Raw genomic sequence first — 21,921 nt, 5'->3', positions numbered from 1 at the left:
TTGTCTTATTTTTGAGTTGTAGGAGTTCTTTATATATTCTTCATACAAGTCTTTTTTTTAGATATAGAAATATTTTCTTTTAGTCCATGGCTTGTCTTTCTACCTTCTTACTTGTGTCTTTTGAAGAGTAAAAGTTTTAAATTTTGATGAAGTTCAATTTATAATTTTTTTTTCTTTGGCTGCACTGTGCTGCTTGCAGGATCTTAGTTCCCGGATGCTGGCAGTGAAGGCACTGAGTCCTAACCACTGGACCACCAGGGAATTCCCATCAATTTATAATTTTTTAATGGTTTTAATTTTTTAATGGTATGATTTTGTTGTGATATCTAATAAACATTTGCCTAACGCAAGGTCACAGAGGTTTTCTTCTAGGAATTTTACATTTAGGTCTGTGACTCATTTTGAGGGTTTTTTTTCACGTACGAATATCCAGTTGTTTCAGCATCATTTGCTGAAAATACTACTTTTTCCCTTGAATTGCCTTGGCAGCTTTTAAAAACTCAGTTGCCACACGTGTCAGTGTTTCATTGATCTGTGTGTTTATCCTTATGCCGTTACCGCAGCGGTTTGATTTCTGTAGATTTGTTTTGTTTTGTTTTGTTTTTAAATCAGGTGGTGTTAGTCCTCTAACATTGCTTTTCTTTTTCAAACTTGTATTTTTGCATTTCCATATGAATTTTAGAATCAGATGATCACTTTGTGCAAATAAGCCTGCTGAAATTTTGATAGGGATTGTGTTGAATCTGTAGATCAGTTTGGGGAAAATTACCCTCTTATCAATATTGAATCTTCCAACCCTTGAGCATGGTAACTCCTTCCATTTATTCGGATCTTTACTTTTTCTCAATAATGCTTCGTAGTTTTTACTGTACAGGGCTTGAACTAATTTTCTTAAATTTGTTCCTAAGTATATTCTCATTTTTGGTGTTATTGTGAATGGAATTATTTTCTTTGAGTTCCTCTTGATATTATTGTACTGTTTGTGCAGCCCTGTGTCAGGGCGTTTCTGCCTGTAACCACCAAATGTGATCATAGAAGACAGTTCTGACGGTTACTCTCAACAGTTCTTGTTGATCTTAGAGAAGAGCCCCCGTAACCGGACTAATCAGAATGCAGCCTGCTTCAACTGTGAGAAAAGCCAGAATTCTGAAGGAAATGCTGTGATACAGTTTTTGCATATGTCACCTTGGCTTGAGTGGCTGAAGCGCAAATCTAGGAATCTAGGCAACTGTTGTGATGAAGCCAGATATTAGAAACCCAGAGTTAATAAATCATGTAAAGCAGTGTTAGCATGTGTCATAGGCTCAGTGACCATTTTTCTCCTAAAGTAAATGTGACTATATGTATGAAGGTGTATGAAGCTCTGATTACCAAATGCATTGTCCCCAGGTAGATATGAATGCCACCCTAGGCCAAGTTACAAAGTCAACAGAGTTCGATTTGTGGTCTGCTGCTCCCTTTTCTCCACTAGGCGAAAAGCCCCCTCTACTTTAATTGTCCTGCACTCACCTCTGTAGAAGAAAAAGCTAAAACATCTCATATGCTTTAACTTTGTGGGCTATTGAGCTGATTATACTTCGGTATAAATGAAGTTAGGTTTTTGTATTTTTTTTTTTTAAGGCCATAGTCACGGTTACAGGAGAGGGATAGATCTCTCTTTTTTAAAAAATTAATTAGTTTATTTTTGGCTGCATTGGGTCTTCGTTGCTGCGTGCAGGCTTTCTCTAGTTGCGGTGAGCGGGGGCTACTCTTCGTTGCGGTGCGCGGGCTTCTCATTACGGTGGCTTCTCTTGTTGCGGAGCACGGGCTCTAGGCACGCGGGCTCAGTAGTTGTGGCACGAGGGCTTAGTAGTTGTGGCTGGCGGGCTCTAGAGCGCAGGCTCAGTAGTTGTGGTACACGGGCTTAGCTGCTCTGCGGCATGTGGGATCTCCCCGGACCAGGGCTTGAACCCAGGTCCCCTGCGTTGGCAGGCAGATTCTTAACCACTGTGCCACCAGGGAAGTACCAGGTTTTTGTATTTTTGAGTTTATCTATTATTAAGTAAGGAAATGCTCTCATCTTTTAAGGGAACTTCAGGTAACAAGGAATAGTGAAACTGGTGTTGACAGATGGGATGGGCAGGAAGCCCCACATCACCCAAGACCCACCTGAAGGTGAACCTTTAGGAGTGCTTGTGTGGTCAGAGGTGACATCAGCGGGACAGTTCACTTGTTAAGAGCCCTGGCTTCAGAAGCCCAGTGCTGGTGGGAGGCTGAGAAATCTTGCCTGGCCTCCGTCTTCTTGTTCCGCTGGTGCTTAGCTTGCTGGTTCAGGGCACGCCAGGGAGGCCCTTCCTTCTCACTCCTCTCCTGCCTCTGCTCCTGTCTTTCCTGCCTGGTCTTGGCTGTGTCACATGGCATTTTTATAGTGGAGTGAGCCGCTTGGCGGCGGCAGGCACCTTTATTAGAAATACTGCTCTATGTGGGGACTGCTGTGTTGGCTTGTTACTTTCTTCGGGTGTCCTAGTTGGTGCCGTCCTGGGTACAGCCATGTGGGACCTGAAATGCCTCATCATCCATCTTACTTCAGAGAAGATGAATTCAAGTCTTTGGCAGTGTTTATAAACTCTAATGCGGTAGTATGTTCTTTTCTGTGGCTGTTATTTTTGCCTCTGAAGTTTTTAAAAAACTTATGCATTATGCCTCTCTAAGGGCTAGTTTACATTTACCAACTGTTTACTATATTCTATGTGCATTTCTTTTCTTTAAAAATACCTTTGAAAGAGGAAACACAATAGAGGGATTTTGAGGTTGAATGCTGTGCATTTTTCTGATTTTATTTTGTTCCGATTTCAGGAGAAGCTGGCTCTCCGACAGCAGCTGAATGAAGCAAAGCAGCAGCTCCTGCAGCAGGCAGAGTACTGCACGGGAATGGGCGCAGCGGCCTGCACCATTTTGTGGGGCGTCTCCAGCAGTGAGGAGGTGGTCAGAGCCATCCTGGGAGGAGTAAGCACGCCCGCGGGCCGTCTGGACATTGTTGGGTAGTGCTTGTGCAACTTAGAGGACACAGTGCAGCTATTAAGGCGCCTACAGACTAGATCCATTTCTTTTGTTCATCAGATAGTTTTGGAATACCATCTGTGTCGGGCCCCCTGTAACTGGTCTCTGGGGGATATGTAAAATGAATGAAATAAGATCCCTTCTCTCCCAGAATCTGTATGGTGTTTGTGGAGATAGTTCCACTTCAGTATTATTACTTGACATTATATGCATTTAACAAAGTTTAAAGTGCCTTTACATGTGTTATTCCAGGGGTAATATAATATTTAGTTGCCTGAATGTTATATGTTAATAGCATGTGAGTGCACACAGACATCAAGGAACTTCACAGAGGAAGAGAGATTTTAAATGAACCTTGATTAACTTGCACAGGCAGCAGTGGCAGGAAGTGAAGAGGGTCCCTCAGGAGGGGAGAAGTAGAGCAGTCAGAGACCTGGAGTGAGACATAGGGACGGTGTGTGGGTCACCTGACACAGGGTGGAGGGTCAGTGTGGTTGATGATTTGTCCAGTGGGTGCTAGGACGGGATTCCTCAAGGCTTTTTGATTGAAAACGTGATAGGACAGGAGGGGAATGTGGGCAGCTCAACCTGACAGTGGGTGAGGATGGAGGGAGGGTGGGGTTGTGGGTGTGGAGACTGGCCAGTAAGACTGCGTGGAAGGTGGAAGGCCGCCCCCCAGTAGAATAGGGGATGGGAAGTGGAGAGCTGTGTGGGTGAGGCAGGACTTGTGACAGGGTGGTGTCCCTGGCGGAGAGGACAGAAGGAGCCCGGGAGGACTGTTATCTGACTCTGGGAGAATCGAGTGGTCCTGAATGGCAAACCAGCCGTCAGGGGCGGATGGTTGGCGGGAGGCCAGTGGTATGTTACTCACCATTTGCAGAAATAAAAACAGTGGAGGGACTAAATGTATTTTAAAGTTTACTGAGCTTTCTTAAGGTATAACTTACGTGTTGTAAAATTCATTTATTTGTAAGTGTACAATTCAGTGTTTTCTAGCTAATTTTTGGAGGTGTGTAATCACCCCCACAATCCAGCCTTAGGATATTGATATCACCCCGTGCAGTTCCCTTGTGACATGTGTAAGTGCATTGCTTTTCAAACTATTCCTTAGAACCCTGCCCCCTCCAAGGAAGTGCTTTCAAGGTTCTGGGAGCCAAGTAATGAAGACTGAAACTGTCAGATGAGCCTGTTGCTGTCTTTTACATGTTGTGGTTTCAGTTAAGATTTTATTTGAAAAACAATTTCTGCCAAAGGTTTGAAAACCTCTGGTTTCATGCCTAGAATAGAGAACATATTTTTCTACTATATTTCTAGTATGTTTTTGGGTGAATTCAACCCAGTACTTCTATCATTGTATAAATTTGAACTGTTTCCCTCGTGTATTTTACTATATCAGTCTTCAGGGTAATTTTTCTACATGCCCCAAACTTCTTTTTTTCTGATCTTTTCATTGGGAAGTTTTAATGAGGGAATAGATTTAAAAATATTGCTTCTGTAATTAAAACCAGAGTCTTTCCTCTGTGTCCTGCACTTTGAAAGTGTTTTCCTACTGGTATTTGTGAAAGGGTGTGACATTTCCATTTCTGAACTTTCAGGGTAAAGCTTTGAAGTTTTTCAACATCACTGGTCAAACAATGGAGAGTTTTGTGAAGTCACTGGATGGGGATGTCAAGGAGCTGGATTCTGATGAAAATCAGTTTGTTTTTGCTTTGGCTGGAATCGTAACAAGTGAGTAATTCTCTTCAAACGTAGTGACTTTCAGAAGTGAGTTCCAGAGCAGTGATCACAGTCGGGGTGTGTGTGCATAAACACCTCTCAGGAACATTTCAAATAGGCTCCTGCCCTGGAGAATCTGACTTGGTAAATTGGGGGTAGGGACCAGGTGTATGTTGTGGAACATTACTCCAGGTGATTCTGATAGGTATCGGTGAGTAGCAACGAGTAGTCTTAGGAGCACAGGGTGAGTTTGCACGTTCTGGTCAGTTCTCTACGTGGACAGAAGTCAAAACTGTAAGTTTAGCTACTTGTTGTTTGGAATCATCATCATTTACTAATGTCTAGCTAAAGTAAAAGCCTTAAGCAGAGCTTAAGTTAAACTCTTGCTGTTGTTTTGGTGTTGTAACTAAAGAATTCCAAAACCCTAAATTGTCTCTTTAGTAAAATTTTCCCAAAGATTATAGTTAGATTGAATTCTGTGGCAAAACTGCTGTAAAGGATAAAGCCAGATGGCTATATAATTAACACTAATATCTTCAAATAGTAGGAGGTGGTATATACTAGGGAGTATTAAGGCTTTTTGTTCTAAGTCAATGAAATAGTTAAATATAGAGCTATGACTTACTTTTTTACATTGCTTTTTCATCTCTGCTGTATGCTATGCTGTTCTCTGCTGTTAATGAGAGGGGAAATGTTACATTTCTTCATCTACTGAAATCCTCAGGAAGTAGATCTCATGTAGATGATTTCTTCATAATCCCTTAGAAACTGGTGCTATTCTTCTGGGGCAGAGGTTGAGACCCGGACGGTGTTCAGCCAGTCCTGATTTAGCCCGGCACTTTATCCGCTGGAGGACTGCAGAATGCACTTTCGTCATAGTGCCTTCAGCTGGTGGAGGCTTGCACTGCTCCACCTTTCAATATTCCTTTAAGGTCTCTTTTTTAGCAGAAGGTATTTGCAGATTTGATGGTTAGATGTTCTGCTATTTGCAGGTGACCTCAAAGGTCTATGATGTATGTGACTTTTCATTCTGCTGAGTTGTGAGTTTGAGCTGCTTGAATTGCCAGCCTGTTGCCCAGCAGACAAGCTCAACCTGGCTTTGTTTTTCCCTGCCTGGTCGTGGGCGTGTCCACATTCCCCTTACGCGCTGGTGAATCGTACGGGATGATTACGTACTATGTTCGTGCTGCTCTGCAGAGGCGTTGGGGCCTCATGCGTGTCAGATACCAAGACTCTGTCCCACGGGGAGTAGGCAGTACAGCAGACACCTCGGTTAGCCGTCAGATAGATCCTCTGCCTTCTAAAACAACGATTCTTCTTTTAAGTTTACCTATGGTAAACTCACCCATCACAGTTTTTTTCTCACCTTTTTGCAGTCCTGTGAGTTTTGACGAGTGCATGCAGTCATGTCACCACCACAGTGAAGACCTGGAACAGTTCCACTACCTCCGCCTCATCTCCCCATCTGCCCTCCCCTTCCTTTTGTAGCCAACCCCTCTGCCCGCCAGCAGCCCAGGCAGCCGCTCGCCTGGCAATTTGCTACACCTCTTAGCTGAGTTTTCTGGCTGGCTTATCTGGCCTCCAGCGCCTGCCGCAGGTGAGCAAGTGCTTGCCTCACAGCTCTCCTTGCAGCACCTGCCTTTTCTTATTTTTCATATCGGTTGGTTGACCTTCAGCCTCAACTCTGATGTGTTCGAGATAAGTTGTGAGTTTTTGAATTATCTAAACTGCCCCTTTTAAAGAATGGAGGTGTAGCTCTTTTCAGTTTACTGTATCCTAAGCAAAAACTGGATGTCAAGGATTTGTTTAAACATGGAAATTATGAAATTTCTTACTCATCCATAGTCACTGTTCTTAATAATAGATTAAAATAGTATAAAGTGTCTGGATTTTCAGGCCCAGCTAGTCCACTTCCCAGGATGTAAATTCTCTGGACTTTATTTTCCTTATCTGCGAAGTGGAACAGTAATACCTGCTCTGACTACCTTACACATTGTTGTGAATGTTACTGAGCTATGGTGAAGTGGTAACACATTGTAAACCAAGGTCCTGTTTGACATGGGGATGCGATTGTTTCCAACAACTCCTTTGTAAAATATTTATTTATTTATTTATTTATTTATGGCTGCATTGGGTCTTTGTTGTTGGGTCTTCATTGCTACGTGCAGGCTTTCTCTAGTTGCGGCGAGTGGGGTCCGCTCTTCGTTGTGGTGCGCGGGCTTCTCATTGTGGTGGCTTCTCTTGTTGCAGGGCTCGGGCTGTAGGCACACAGGCTTCAGTAGTTGTGGCACACAGGCTCAGTAGTTGTGGCTCGCAGGCTCTAGAGTGCAGGCTCAGTAGTTGTGGCGCACGGGCTTAGTTGGTCCACGGCATGTGGGATCTTCCCAGACCAGGGCTCGAACCCCTGTCCCCTGCGTTGGCAGGCGGATTCTTAGCCACTGTGCCACCAGGGAAGTCCCTCCAACAACTTTTATAAGTGGACAGATATAGAACTTAAAAGAAGATGGCAAATTATTATCACAGCCCTGTGAAGATTGACTTGCTTAGCTTGCAAGTGGAAAACTTATTTTTCGAACTACTTTTTGACTATTTGAAAGTCATAATTGCACTCGTTGCCTCTTAATTCTGGGTTTCTTCATTCAGACAATGTTAGGTAATGATTACAGAATCAAAATTACCTTTTTTTTTTTTTTTCTTTTTTGCCACACTGCGTGGCTTGCAGGATCTTAGTTCCCCGACCAGGATGGAACCCAGACCCTGGCAGTGAAAGCACCGAGTCCTAACCACGGGACCGCCAGGGAGCTCCCCCAGATTACTTCTTGATTGTTGATAATTTATGGCAGGACTGGATCCAGCTTATCTTTTGTGGACGTAACAGTCCCACAGAGTTGACAGCAGAGCGCCCTGGGTCAGCAAGCAGCACTGCTCCTGGCTCCTCCACCTCAGGGGAGCAGTGCGGAGGGTGGGCGGGATTGAGGCCCAGTGTCCAGTTCTGCTTCTACCACTGGCCAGCCCTGTGTTCTTGACTCTGTGACCCTCAGCTTCATCTTCTGAGAAAAGAGTCTTAGACCCCAGATGATGACTAAGGTCTGCCCCAGCCCTGGACTTGTGCGGCTGCTTTGAGAAAAGGGGGCTGTGAGCCTTGCCTCCTGGATCAGGTGACAGGCTCTGAGCGGCAGTGGGTCTTTGGTGTGTGCCGTGTCATTGAGTTAATGTCCCTAGAGCAGAGCTTCTCAGCCTCGGCAGTAGAATTCTGCGTTATGGGGAGTGTTCTGTGCATTGTAGGAGTTCAGAAACATCCCTAGAATCTACCCGTTAGAGGCCAGAAGCAACCCCCAGTTGTGACAACTGAGAATGTCTCCAGATGTTGCCAGTTGTGTCCTGGGGGCAAAATCATCCTCCCTTGCCACTTGGAGACCACTGCCCTAGAGCACCGCCTTAACCCATCATGTACAGAGACAGAAAGGTTTATGATACTCCTGGATGTTAGAGGCAATTGTTGAGAGAGATTTTGAGATTGCTGAAGGCTGTTTTGGCTTCTCTGTCCCCTGGGCATGCTTCTGGCATGTTTGATTTAGTCTAGTCGTATAACTGGTCTTGCCAATTCAGGAGAATTTGGTATCTGTCATCTACCATATCCAGTTAATCACAGAAATTCTCTTCATCGTCTGTCAGTGGTTTGTCTTGGATAATTTGGGTTACTGTGTAATCTTTCCTTAGATAATGCCCTTCCTTCAGTTGCCAGAGTATGGCCTAGATAATGAGCTGTTGTTTTGGGGAATTGGAGTGTTTCTTTGGAAGCTCATCTCCCTTCTTAGCAACCTCAGTGAGGAGATAAACACAGTCAGCCTTAGAGTTTTCCAGACTAACGGAATGTAAGAGGAGGTTATGTATGTGTTGGATCAGAAGGACCCCACAAAGAACTCCACTGTATCCTTAAGATCTGGGATTAAGACTTGAAAGAAGCAGGATAGAACTTCAGTGAATCCCTGGGGACATGACTTTCAGGGTGAATTGTTGATTTTTCTAGGTGAAGGCAAGTAAATCGGCCAATTTTATAGAATGTGACACTAAAGAGACCTGAGCATTAATCTGTTCCTGTAGAGAAGCGGCTCCAGGCAGGACGGAGAAGAGGAATTGTTCACGGATGTTGGACAAATCCACATCCTCAACCATTAGAGTTTTTTTTAAGCAGGTAGCATTAAGCGATTGTGGGGCTGGTACAAGGAATTACTAGTCCTTTTTCTATTAAGCTGGTCATTGGTGGCCTATGGCCTTCCGTGGCTTTAGCTCTAGAGAAGATGAGGTAAAGATGAGAAGAATCATCTGGAGTCTTTTGGCTTTTGCCCCAGTTGTTTAACTCTGTCCATAGAACCAGGATTCTGGGACTATAGTTAATTCTTTGGTTATTTCTTGAATCTTACATAGTATATGGGCAAATAATATTCAGATCGGCTCTAATTTGTGTATAGGAGAATTTTCTGGGACTTCTAAAAATTATCCTTCTGTAGTGCCTTTTCTTTATCTGTTCCATTTACAAAATAAACATCTGTCCATTAAACTTTGCAGGGGCTGTGTCCCAGAGAAGGGAGGAGTATCTTTCTGATAATGGTCTCAGAGTCACAGTTACAGGTTGGGAGAAGCAAAAGATGCTGGGAGTCTTTCTTTCCTGAGAGTGCAGTTGCATGTTAAGGGAAAGAATGTGAACAAATGGAAAGAACAGGAATTATGCTTGTAGATGAGCCGTAGGAAAGTTGGGGGTTCTGCTTGGAGCTGTTTCCTTCATAGTGGGCCAACAGGTGATAGCCTTTGGCTGGCAGTGGCACTTTGTCACCATAGGCCTTGCCCTTGATTTTTTCTGTGACTGGGTGTCCTAACAGTCAGAGCATGCTCACTCCATGGTGGAAACTTATCCAGCCTGGTGAGGCAGGTTTGGCAGGTGAAAGCGCAAGGAGGTTATAAGAGGTATGGGAACACTTCCCGGGAGTCATGTTGACACTGCAGACTGACAGCAGCAAACAGGGAAGGACAGTAGACTCACCCCTCTCAGCTGGCCCTCAGGTTACAGGGTGTTTCTCTCTAGCCTGACTTCTCACCACAGAAGCCAGGTCACGTAAGTGGGAGAGAAACTGGCTTCTGGGAGCCACTTCCCAGCGGGCCTGGGCATTCCCTCCAGCTCTAAGGGGGTTTCCATACATAGTGTACAGAGGCGGTTTCCAGACTGAGGTTACCCATGGCCTTTGGCCCACTCCCCCACCCTGACAGCCAAATCATTGACTTGATAAGAAAGTACCACAGCAAATGCAAAGAAACAAAAACCAAACAGTAAGTCAGTCACAGTATTCATAGAGGAAACTTTCTTATGTTTCTTTCAAAAAACGTGATGTAGTGTGAGTGCTTCAGAAGAGCAGTTTATAGAGAACAGGTCCAGGATGAGCAGTAGAGACTGAGTAATCCACTGAACATGACAGCCATATCCCCACTGTTATTATTACTATATTTACTTTTTAACAGCTTTATTGAGATAAAAATATACCATACAGTTTGCCAACTTAAAGTATGTAATTTGATGGCTTTAGTACGTTCATATAATTGTGCATCCGTCTCCACAGTCAATGTTTAAACATTTTCATCACCCGAAGAGAAGCTCCGCTCACCTCAGCCATCATTCCCCAATCCTGCCATTCTTCTAGCTTTAGGCAGCCAATCTACTTTTTGTCTCTATGGATTCGCCTGTGCTGGACATTTCATATACTGGGACCATATAATATGGGGTCCTTTGTGACTGGCTTCTTTCATTTAGCATAGTGTTTTCAAGGTGTCCATGTCGTAGCATGTACCAGTACTTCATTCCTTTCTATGGCTGAATAATATTCCATTGTTTGGCTATACCACATTTATCCATTCATCAATCGATGGACATTTGGGTTGTTTCTACTTTTTGGTTATTATAAATAATGATGCTGTGAAAATTTGTGTGAAAGTTTTTGTGTAGATATATGTTTTCATTGCTCTTGGCTATACAGCTGGGAGTGGAATTGCTGGGTCGTATGATATGGCTTTTAGCATCTGAGGAACTGTCAGACCATTTTGTGACAGTGGCTGCACCATTTTACATTCTCACCAGCAGTGCATGAGGCTTCTCCACATACTTGCCAACACTTTAAAGTTGTTTTTTGGTTATAGCCATCCCTAGTGGGTATGAAGTAGTACTTTGTCATGGTTTTGATTTGCATATCCCTGATGGCTAATGATATTGAGCATCTTTTCATGTATTCATTGGCCATTTGTGTATCTTCTTTGGAGAAATGTCTATTCAAGTCCTTTGCCCATTTCAAAATTAAGTCATTTGAGGGACTTCGCTGGTGGTGCAGTGGGTAAGACTCCCCGCTCCCAATGCAGGGGGCCTGGGTTCAATTCCTGGTCAGGGAACTAGATCCCACATGCATGCTGCAACTAAGAGTTCACATGCCATAACTAAGGAGCCCGCGTGCTGCAACTAAGGAGCTGGTGAGCCGCAACTAATGAGCCTGCGAGCTGCAAATAAGACCCAGTGCAACCAAATAAAAAGAAAAAAAATTGTCTGATACAGCCACTATGGAGAACAGTATGGAGGTTCCTTAAAAAACTAAAAACAGAACTACCATATGACCCAGCAATCCCACTACTGGGCATATCCCCTGAGAAAACCATAATTCAAAAACAGTCATGTACCAAAGTGTTCATTGCAGCTCTATTTACAATAGCCAGGACATGGAAGCAACCTAAGTGTCCATTGACAGATGAATGGATAAAGAAGATGTGGCACATATATACAGTGGAATATTACTCAGCCATAAAAAGAAACGAAATTGAGTTATTTGTAGTGAGGTGGATGGACCTAGAGTCTGTCATACAGAGTGAAGTAAGTCAGAAAGAGAAAGACAAATACTGTATGCTAACACATATATATGGAATCTAAAAAAAAAAAAAAATGGTCATGAAGAACCTAGGGGCAAGACGGGAGTAAAGACACAGATCTACTAGAGCATGGACTTGAGGACACGGGGAGGGGGAAGAGTAAGCTGTGACAAAGTGAGAGAGTGGCATGGACATATATACACTACCAAATGTAAAATAGATAGCTAGTGGGAAGCAGCCGCATAGCACAGGGAGATCAGCTCAGTGCTCTGTGACCGCCTGGAGGGGTGGGCTAGGGAGGGTGGGAGGGAGGGAGACGCAAGAGGGAGGAGATATGGGGACATATGTATATGTATAACTGATTCACTTTGTTATACAGCAGAAACTAACACACCATTGTAAAGCAGTTATACTCCAATAAAGATGTTAAAAAAATTGTCATTTGTCTTTTTATTATTGAGTTATAAGAGTTCTTTGTATATTCTAGATACCAGTCCCTTATCAGGCATATAAAACTTTTCTCATTCTGTAGTTGTCTTTTCACTTTCTTGATAGTGTCTTTTTAAGCAAAAAATTTTAATTTTTGATGATATCCAGTGTGTTTTTTTCTTTAGTTGCTTGTGTTTTTGTTGTCATATCTAAGAAACCATTGTCTAATTCAAAGACATGAAGATTTACTCCTGTGTTTTCTTCTACGAGTTTTATAATTTTAGCTTATACATTTAGGTCTTTGATCTATTTTGAGTTAATTTTTATGTATGGTGTGAGGTAGGGGTCCAGTTTTTATTTCTTTGCATGTGAATATTCAGTTGTCCTAGCACCATTTGTTAAAAAGATTACTTTTTTATCCTTTCTCCATTCAATTGTCCTGATCCCCTTCTTGAAACTCAGTTGATCATAAATTTGAGTGTCTATTTCTGGTCTCTCAGTTCTACCGTTGATCTGTATGACTGTCATTATGCCAGTACCTTATTATTATTTCTATTGTCGAAAATAAGACAGAATTGTTACAACCTAAAGCAAAACTATCAGACATAATCTGCCTCAGCTCTTTATATTTTTTATCAGCATACATAATTCACACTAGTTTCATTCCTTAAATTATATAATTACTATGGTAACTTCTAGAAATATTTATAAACTTTAAAGAAAAATGAACCTAGGGAAAAAAAAGTACATTTTAACAGAAAATTAAACCAGCAATCCTTTGTAGTCCTATGGTTGACTCATCAGCATCCCAGACAGACTGACAAATACTGGAGCTATCTGAGCAGGAATTTATTCACGTTTATTTTACTTCATAGTTTGCTTGGAATGCAGCATTGGCATTTGCTATTATAATACTGGATACATGATAGGGGACTTCAGTTACCAGTACATTTGTTGTGTTCTGTTGGGTGTTGTTTCCTGCTCTGATACAGGGTACTTTTTTTCTTCAGTGATATATTAGTGATGTTCCTGTTATCTGTTGCTAGGTAACAAACTGCCCCCAACCTTTGTCTTTAAACAACGGTAGTCATTTATTTTGCTCCGGAACCTGCAACTTTCTCAGGGCTTGGCAGCGAGGATTTGCTGCTCCTCTGCTGTCTGGGGCCTCAGCTGGGGTGACTCAAATTGCTGAGGGATGGAACAGCTGGGGGCTAGTGGGACATCTTCCTATCCTAGTGTAGTCCCAGGCTTCTCCAACTGTGTGCTTTTTCTGTAGTCTGCATCACGGCAGCCTCAGGAGAGTCAGATTTCTTTCCTAGCGACCCAGGGCTCCTAGAGCAAGTGGCGAGAGACGGAGGTGGAAGCTGCCAGGCTCTTTCTATCTTGCCTTGAAAGTCATGCAGCAGCTGCGCTGCATTCTGCTGGTCACACTGGAGTCTTAGGACAGGAACAACCCAAGGTCTGCAGACAAGAGCCGTGGTTTGCTGGGATGTCGTCTCTGGAAACTACTAAAGTATGTAGCTAGAATGTATGTTTCACTGGGAAGTTCCCGTATGTAGTCATAACATGAAGAATGTCTTCCCCAAAAAACTACCTTAAAATGACTTTGAGTTTATGATGCCAAATGCTTCATTCCCCCCAAGTATTTCTTTAGTAAAACTAGAGTGTTTCCTATGGTAGAAAATAGAGTCATCAGGTTCAAATTCATTGAACACAGAAGGTTACATTTGTATCAGTTAAGGGTCCTGTCTTCAGTAAAGTTATAGCTGTCATGAAATTATATACCAAATAGCACCAATGCAAGGAAAGAGGCAAAAAGTGCTGGAAGGACAAGCAGAAATGGGAAAAAAAATCTGTTAGGTTTAGGAAACTTTAATATATCTCTTTTGATCCTCCTCAGCTCAGATAAACAAAAATAAATAGGAATGTCCAGGATCTGATTTCATAAAGTTGTTCTGGTAGCATAGATGAAATTTTATATTCTGCCATTAGGTTACCGTTAATCAAAGCAGAACAAATCAGTGATAAAATTAATCTTCCATTCTCGATAGTTATTAGCAAACTAAAAATAGAAGAACACTTCCTTAAACTTGTAGAGGATCTCTGCTGGAGATTCACTTAACTGTGAATTACTGGAAGCATTTCCACTGAAGTCAGGAGAACGAGGATGCTGCTGCCCTTCTTGTCTCCACCCTGGCCGGCTCATTTGGGTTAGAAATTTTAGTCACTTTGAATCATGCTTTATTGTTAGACCTAGCTAAAGAAAAATCTTACCGACACATACATAAATATTCTGGATCACTGACGTGTCCTCACGGGTATTTGGGAATGTGATGGAGCCAGTGTTATCTGCAGCGGTGTCCATGGGAGTCCGTGTAGTGACTTGGTCTGGTCCCCGTGCTGGTTCTGTGGGGCCTCAAGCATGAAGAAATGTGATACTTGCTGACCCACAGCAGGATGTACAATTTAGAAAAATTTCTTTTTGGAATCAGTTTTTGTATTCTCTCTTGACCTCGTGATCTCAGTTTGGTATTCTGGTTTAGAGTCATTAGGATTTCACTCCCAGGGTTGAAAGTGGATTTTAGTGTCCTTGGTCCCAGATAAATAATCAGCCCCTACCTTCTGTTTGGACCCTGACAGCCCATAGCTGTTTAATCCAGTATTCTGGAGCCTGGTGTCCACTTGCTGTGCTGTGGTCAGGCTGCAGACGTATTTAGACGCAGTGCTCTGTTCCACTACTGAGGCATTTGCTAATCACAGCGGACGTCACTCACCGTTTTAGTAACGGCTGTGGTTGTCAGTTACCCTGTCTGGGCTGTCAGCTCTGTGGATAACCATTCTGTGTGTTCATTAAGTCTGCTAGGAGAAGGACAGCAACACATCCTCTATCTTGGACAGACTTTTGACGCTTTGTTTCATCTTTATGTTGCAGATGTAGCTGCCGTAGCAAGTGGTCGTGAATTCCTGGTTAACTCAAGTCGGGTGCTCTTGGACACCATACTGCAGCTTCTGGGAGACTTGAAGCCGGGACAGTGCACCAAACTCAAAGTGTACGGTGGATGATATTTAAAAGTTCATGTTTATTTACATAGTAGTTAGAATTTGCTGATTGGGCCCCTTTTTCAAGCAAATGCACTTAATTTGGCTATAGTTCTAAAAAATAGAAGAAACAAATCTCCCGGAGAATTAAGGGATACACTCTCTATTCAAAACTATTTTAGGAAAATAATATAAACAAAAGGAATGTTCCCACCTTAGGGCAATCACTGAGTCCCAAATGCTATCATGGGTGAACTTCAGGGTGAACTTAGAATAGGTGATGGTTTTGACAGCACCCCACTTCCAGGAGCCAGAATCCGGACTTATTTTCCACTGGTGCTTAACAAATTACCACAGACTTATTGGCTGAAACAATACCTCCTTCAAGGTCTGTAGATCAGAGGTCTGAGTGGGCTTGGTTGGGCTACCTACAGGGTCTCAAGTGGCCCAAATCAAGGGTTGTCCAGGCAAGGCTCCTTTCCAGAGGCTCTGCACAAGAATCTCTTCCACGTACATCCAGGTTGCTGAAGGAATCCAATTCCCTGCGTTGATAGGACTCTGGTCCCTGTTTCCTTGCTGGCTGTCAGGCGGGGCCACGTTTAGCTTCCAGGGCTGACTGAATTCCTTATCACGTAACCTCACCCCATCTTCAAGTCACAACAGCTTGCCGAACCTTTCTTACACTTCAGAACCTCTTGGATTTCCTCCTCTTTTGCCCGCCAGAGAAAACTCACTGGTTTTTTTTTTGTTGTTTTTTTTTTGCGGTACATGGGCCTCTCACTGTTGTGGCCTCTCCCGTTGCGAGCACAGGCTCCGGACGCGCAGGCTCAGCGGCCATGGCTCACGGGCCCAGCCGCTCTGCGACATGTGGGATCTTCCCAGACCGGGGCACGAACCCGTGTCCCCTTCATTGGCAGGCAGACTCTCAACCACTGCGCCACCAGGGAAGCCCAGCTCAGTTTTTGATGGGGTCACGGGTTTATATTTGGCATAACTGGATAAACTCCCTTTTGATTAACTCAGAGTCAGCTGATTAGTAACCTTAATTGTATCTGCAGAGTCTCACTGCCTTGACCAGGCAACTTAATGTGACCAGGGTGTTATATATCGGTCTCGGGGATTAGGGCAGGAAACGTTGACCCATTTTAGGATTCTGCTACCACACCATTTATTTCAAGTGTTTGCTTTTAGTTCTTGAGCACTTCATTAAATAGCTTCTCTAAGTCTTTGTAAGATACTTCTCACATCTGTGTCATCTTGGCCTTGGAATCTCTTGGTTGTCTTGTCCCACGTGAGTTGGGATTTTTCCTGTTTCTTTGTAGGCTGAGTAATTTTTGGGTTGTATTGTGGACATTTGAATATTATGTTTTGAGACCCTGGGTCTTGCTTAAATCTTATGGGAGGTGTTGATGTTTTGTTTCAGCAGCGGTCAGCCTGGTTGGGTTCAGGTCACAAGTTCTGACCAGCCTTCTCTGTTTGTGGCTTCCGTATCAGTTCCATTTTTTTTTTTTTTTTTTTTTTGGCCATGTTGCACAGCTTTTGGGATCTCAGTTCCCTGACCAGGGACTGAACCCCGGCCACGGCAGTGAACGTGCTGAATCCTAACCACTAGGCCACCAGGGAACTCCTTTCAGTTCCATTTTTAAGAAGCTTTTGCAGTGCTGTTGCTGTGAGGCTGATCCCTCACCATCGTCTCCTGGTGCTCTGCCCCTCATGTATGTCCCTGTTTGGGACCTGGATGATAGTTGATATTTTAGTTTTCAGAGTCTTAGATATGCTGTTTATGATCAGATCCACACATGCATAGCTTGGGGTGAGGCCAGGAGTCTGTAGACGACCTTGTGGGGTCACATTCCTGAGCCTTTTTTTTTTTCTTTGCGGTACGCGGGCCTCTCACTGTTGTGGCCTCTCCCGTTGCGAGCACAGGCTCCGGACGCGCAGACTCAGCGGCCATGGCTCACGGGCCCAGCCGCTCCGCGGCATGTGGGATCTTCCCGGACCGGGGCACGAACCCACGTCCCCCGCATCAGCAGGCGGACTCTCAACCACTGCACCACCAGGGAAGCCCAATGCTGAGGTTTTATATGCCCTGAGGTCACATGTTTCTGCAGCTAGGCCCAGTCCAGGGCAAGAAGCAGGAGTTCAGAGGATCACATTTCCTTTCCACAGAGTTTGAGTTACCCGAGGACTCCCATTGCCAGCACGGTCACTGCTGCGAGATCCCGCTGCTACTCCTCAAGCCTGAGCAGAGGGCTTCTCCTGGTGCTCTCTCTGTGTGGTTCGTGCCACCCTGGGTTTGGGGGCTGAGTGGTAAACTCTTGGTTTGGTGGTTCTTAAAATTCTGGTCTTCTTCCCAATCCACCTGCAGAGACATTTACTTGCTTACTTGACAGTTTTCCATCTGACCCCCAAGCACAGCCGTGTGCGGGCTGTCAGCCTCAGACCCGTCTTGGGATCCCTGTGCAAAGCGGCCTGAGGCAGGTCTTGCCGCTCCGTTCTCTGTGGCCGCCTTCTGATATGCCCACTGTATACCCACTTTCTCCATCGCTGCTAGCGTCCAGCCTGAGTCCTCCAGAGCTAGGACCCTTCCTGTACTGCGAGCAAACCTCCTGTTCCGTTTGGCCTCTCCACACCTTGACTGTAGTTTGCCTTTTTCTTGGGGGTTTTGCTTTCCTCGCCACCGTCATGGTCAAAGGCTGCCCATTTTCAGCAGCTTGGGTGCCCCAGACCCAGAGATGGGGGTTTTTACAAATAATTATTTAGAGCAGTTGTAGCTTCACAACAAAACTGAGAGGAAGATGCAAAGATTTCCCATATACCCCTGTCCCCCCCACGCCCCATGCGTAGCCTTCCCTGTTATCACCGTCACTCACCAGAATGGGACATTTTCTACCGAGGGTGAACCTACTTTGGCACGTCAGTCACCCAAAGACCATAGTTTACCTAAGAGTTTACTCTGGGTGTTGTCCGTTCAGTGGTTTTGGACAGATACATTATGACACACATTCATTATTACAACAGCATACAGAGGGCCCTGGGTTTATCATCACGTGGGTTTCCAGCCTCTGAGGTGGAGAGCCCGTCGCGGTCCTTAGACACATGCTCCCTTGCTCAGCTCCCTCCTCCCATCACTCCCCGAACCTCGCTGAGACTCCTGCTGCTTACTGCTTCTCTTTCCTCCACGGCCTCCCCTCCGTCCAGCTAACCTGGACCCTCACCACCATCTCCTGATGCTCTGACCTTGGACCGGCCACCCACCTTCTCCCTTCCTAGCTGTGGTGATGCTTGAGGAGAAGGTTTCAGATGCACAGAGTCATGCCGTTTCACCCTCACCTGGTCCTCAGTCCCCCTGGAACTCTCCTCTGCATCCTTATCGGTGCCACTTTCATCTCCACCGTGGCCGGGTCAGACTCAGACTCTCTCTGTGACTCTGACTCCTGCGCTGCTCTTCGGCCCTCTGTGGGGCAGGGGCACTTATCCCAGCAGGTGGCTCTCCTTCCTGCTCCCCAGGGAGAGCCGAGGCCTGTGGGCCTGAGCTTTCTCGTCTCTCTGCCTCACTTGTGTATACCCTCTCACCCTCACTTTCTTCTCTCATGTGGCCTTTTGGGGTTTCCACCTCTGGCTTTGATTAGCTGTGCTTTTGATTAGTTGCCCTCTGGGATTTTGCTCAATTAGCTGTCATCTCTTGCTTAGGCATTTCCAAGTTCTCCCTTCCACTGGCTCCTTTTCAGCCGACTTTCTCCCAGCTGTGCTGTGATCACCTTCAGCGGCGCCCTAGGGTCCATATCAGAGCATTTCCAGCTCTGCTAGGATTTGGGTGGCTTTGGATTTTCCACGACATGACACATTTTCCCAGAATGAAGGGCTGGCTTATGTTGCCCTGTTCCTTTTGCTTCCCTTGAAGTCCCCATGGGCCCTTGGGGTTAGTGGCCCTTTATAACAGACTTGATTCTACCGAGGGGCCCCGGGGCCACCTCTTTGGTGACAAGTGGGACATTGTTGTGACTTGGCCTCTGTGAGTTCCTTCAGGGTTATGTCTTCTCAGGCCATTTACTTTCTCGATAGCTCCAGTTTATCTGCCTTTTTTTTTGGAAGACCCTTTTTAAACTCTCCAAATCTAGAAACTTCCAACATCTGGTGGTGAGGGCCTCTCAAGGTGCTTTTTGCTGCCAGCAGGAGGGCTGGGTGCTGCTTGCTGTGGTGGTGTATCTTTCAAGCCTTGGCTTCCGTATCTTCAAGGGGATGACCTTCTTGCTACACCAACCAGGTCTGTGTTCTCTGTTGATAATTTTTAACATTCACATCAGCCTCTCAGGTGTCTGCTCCATATGGCCACTTGATAGGACTGTGGGCAACCCCAGGCCGGCCCTAGACCAGGCTCCGTCTGCCAAGGCTAGGGAAGTCAGTGCTGCCTGACAGGGGCTCTTGTCCACCTCTTCTCTGTGCATTTCTTCTTACTTAGCCAGCACTCGGGGTGTGAAGTGTCCGGAGATTCCCCATCCTCACCAGCATCGGTCCTTTTCCTTCCACCTCCAACCACGGGACATCAGCCTGGCGCACAGAGCGTCTGGTACAGGCAGTTTCTGTGCGTGTCTGGGGTTGTATCCTGACCTTGGGATTCTGAGGGCCACCAGGTGTCGTGCTGGCCTTGAGCCTGGTACAATGGACCCTCAGAAACTCCTGGTTGTGGCTTGTTTCCCCACTGCTGTCGTGTGACACTGGTGTTGCCGTTCTGCTTGACGCTCAGTAAGAGCTGGACAAACACAATTTTTGTTTCTCATCGGAGATCTGGATTTCAGGAGTTAGGATTACTTCCAGCCTTTTAAGTTCTCCCTGGTTTCTTTTGCACTTAACTTTCTCATTAACTTTGTCTCATCGCCCATCCTTCACTATGATTTTACCAGTCCTATTGACACAGGCCTGGGACAGGTAACCCACTTCTGCATACTTGCTCCAGGGAAAGTTCTACCCATAAACCCCAGGACACGTGTGCAGAAATGTCATAGCAGCTGTGTTTGTTATAGCACACACTAGGAACTGACCTAAACCTCTGTCAGCTGGAGAATAGAGAAATAAATTGTGATCAGTATGTTGGGAGGCATCAGTGAAAATACGTTTGAGCTATGCAGATCAACATGGACAGACCTCTCGCGGTGGTGGGGAAGATTACTGCGGTATGCGCTGCTGATACAGGTGTGGAGAACAGGATCGTCAGGCTCTGTATATTTGCTGTAAAGGTACATGGAGACGCACACCTCTCTCCCGTAGCAAATGAGATAGTGGTTCCCACCTGCCTGAAGTCCGAGTTCAGACAGAGTTCATGAAGGGGATTTGACTATGGTGAGGAGGTTTCTTTCTTAACCAGGGAGGTGGGTGTCGTGTTCTGTCTTTTTGTGTGTCTTCTCTGTTAAGTAGTAGATAAAAATTAATCTAAGATACTTGATTAGGATTACGTATGGTACATACAGGCCACAGATTTTTAAGCTCTGACTTGACTGGGGAGGGGGTCCGAGTCTAAAACAAGCCTGTTCACTAGTCAGTTACTATATCCTCTTTAAAAATTGGTGGGGGGCTTCCCTGGTGGTGTAGTGGTTGAGAGTCCGCCTGCTGATGCAGGGGACACGGGTTCGTGCCCCGGTCCGGGAAGATCCCACATGCCGCGGAGCGGCTGGGCCCGTGAGCCATGGCCTCTGAGCCTGTGCATCCGGAGCCTGTGCTCCGCGACAGGAGAGGCCACAGCGGTGAGAGGCCCACGTACCGCAAAAAAAAAAAAAATTGGTGGGCCTCTAACTGCGAGTTTCCGTCCGTCATTTGGTCTGAAGTGTCTGACTGTATTGCTCTGCCAATTGCTTCTTTCTCATGTAACATGTGCAGTCTTCTCTAAGAATTGTATTACTCTTTGTTCCTTAAAATTACTTGATGGTGCTAATTTGGCTAATTTAGATTTTAGTCAGTTTTGGATGACTGATTTGTGGGTTTTGTTTCAGGTCAGTAGACATCACAAGTCATGCCTTTTGGTTTATTTTTATGGTTGGCTTGTTTTGAAGTACTGGGTGTGTTTATTCTTTGTTGCTTCTAGGTTACAAGTTATAATTTCTTTTACAAGGAAGAACAAGGTAGCTCACTCGCATCACCTTTACTTTGAGCACCTCAGCCTTGGACGTCAGACTGTCTGGGGGGTGGCTTTCTGACGTCTCACCAGGAGAGCCCGCTCAGCCTCCAGGCGCAGGCCTCGTGTATCTAGGTGGAGAGAGGGCTTTGTCATTCAAGGAGAGTTACTTGCGTAGCATTTTAAGTTTACTACTACCTTTATTTTAGCATTGCTTTCAGTCCTTCTATTATCAATGTCAGATGCCTCTCAAATTCTCAAGACTGCAGAGATGGGGAGATTGCTCTTTTGCAGCCCATGAATCCATTTATAATGTATCTTCTGCTTAGGTTCATGGTAGGAAGCAGAATTTACCTACTTTTTTGTCATTGGAAGAAACAAATGACTCCTAGTACTACAGTAGTTTGGGAAATGACATTTCCTTTTAATACTGAAGTAGCAGAAGAGTGAATTGAATGGGCGGTCTCTTTTGACCTGACAGTTGGAACTTTGATACATTATTTACAGAGTGCTTTTTTTTTTTTTAAAGGGCATATGTTGTACTCATACTTTTTTTCTTTTAATTAATTAATTAATTAATTTATGGCTGTGTTGGGTCTTCATTTCTGTGCGAGGGCTTTCTCCAGTTGTGGCAAGCGGGGGCCACTCTTCATCACGGTGCGCGGGCCTCTCACTGTCGCGGCCTCTCC

General features: G+C 45.0%; 1 protein-coding gene across 7 annotated transcripts in view; it reads left to right on the top strand.

Moving 5' to 3' along the window:
* The window catches only part of HSF2BP (heat shock transcription factor 2 binding protein), an 82,475-nt gene that overhangs the window by 20,695 nt on the left and 39,859 nt on the right, over positions 1-21,921 (top strand). For 5 of the 7 annotated variants that reach the window (XM_033418416.2, XM_033418415.2, XM_004264602.4 and 2 more), the window contains exons 4-6: positions 2,836-2,985; positions 4,635-4,767; positions 15,017-15,134. In XM_033418416.2, the coding sequence (XP_033274307.1) occupies positions 2,836-2,985; positions 4,635-4,767; positions 15,017-15,134 (401 nt within the window). Of the gene's footprint in view, positions 1-1,343; positions 2,619-2,835; positions 2,986-4,634; positions 4,768-15,016; positions 15,135-21,921 lie in introns of those variants that run through there. The other 2 variants (XM_033418419.2, XM_033418418.2) reach the window with 2 other exon arrangements.

This window comes from Orcinus orca, chromosome 5, assembly GCF_937001465.1.
Source record: "Orcinus orca chromosome 5, mOrcOrc1.1, whole genome shotgun sequence".
NCBI lineage: Eukaryota > Metazoa > Chordata > Mammalia > Artiodactyla > Delphinidae > Orcinus > Orcinus orca.
This window is presented reverse-complemented; position numbering and strand designations above follow the sequence as displayed.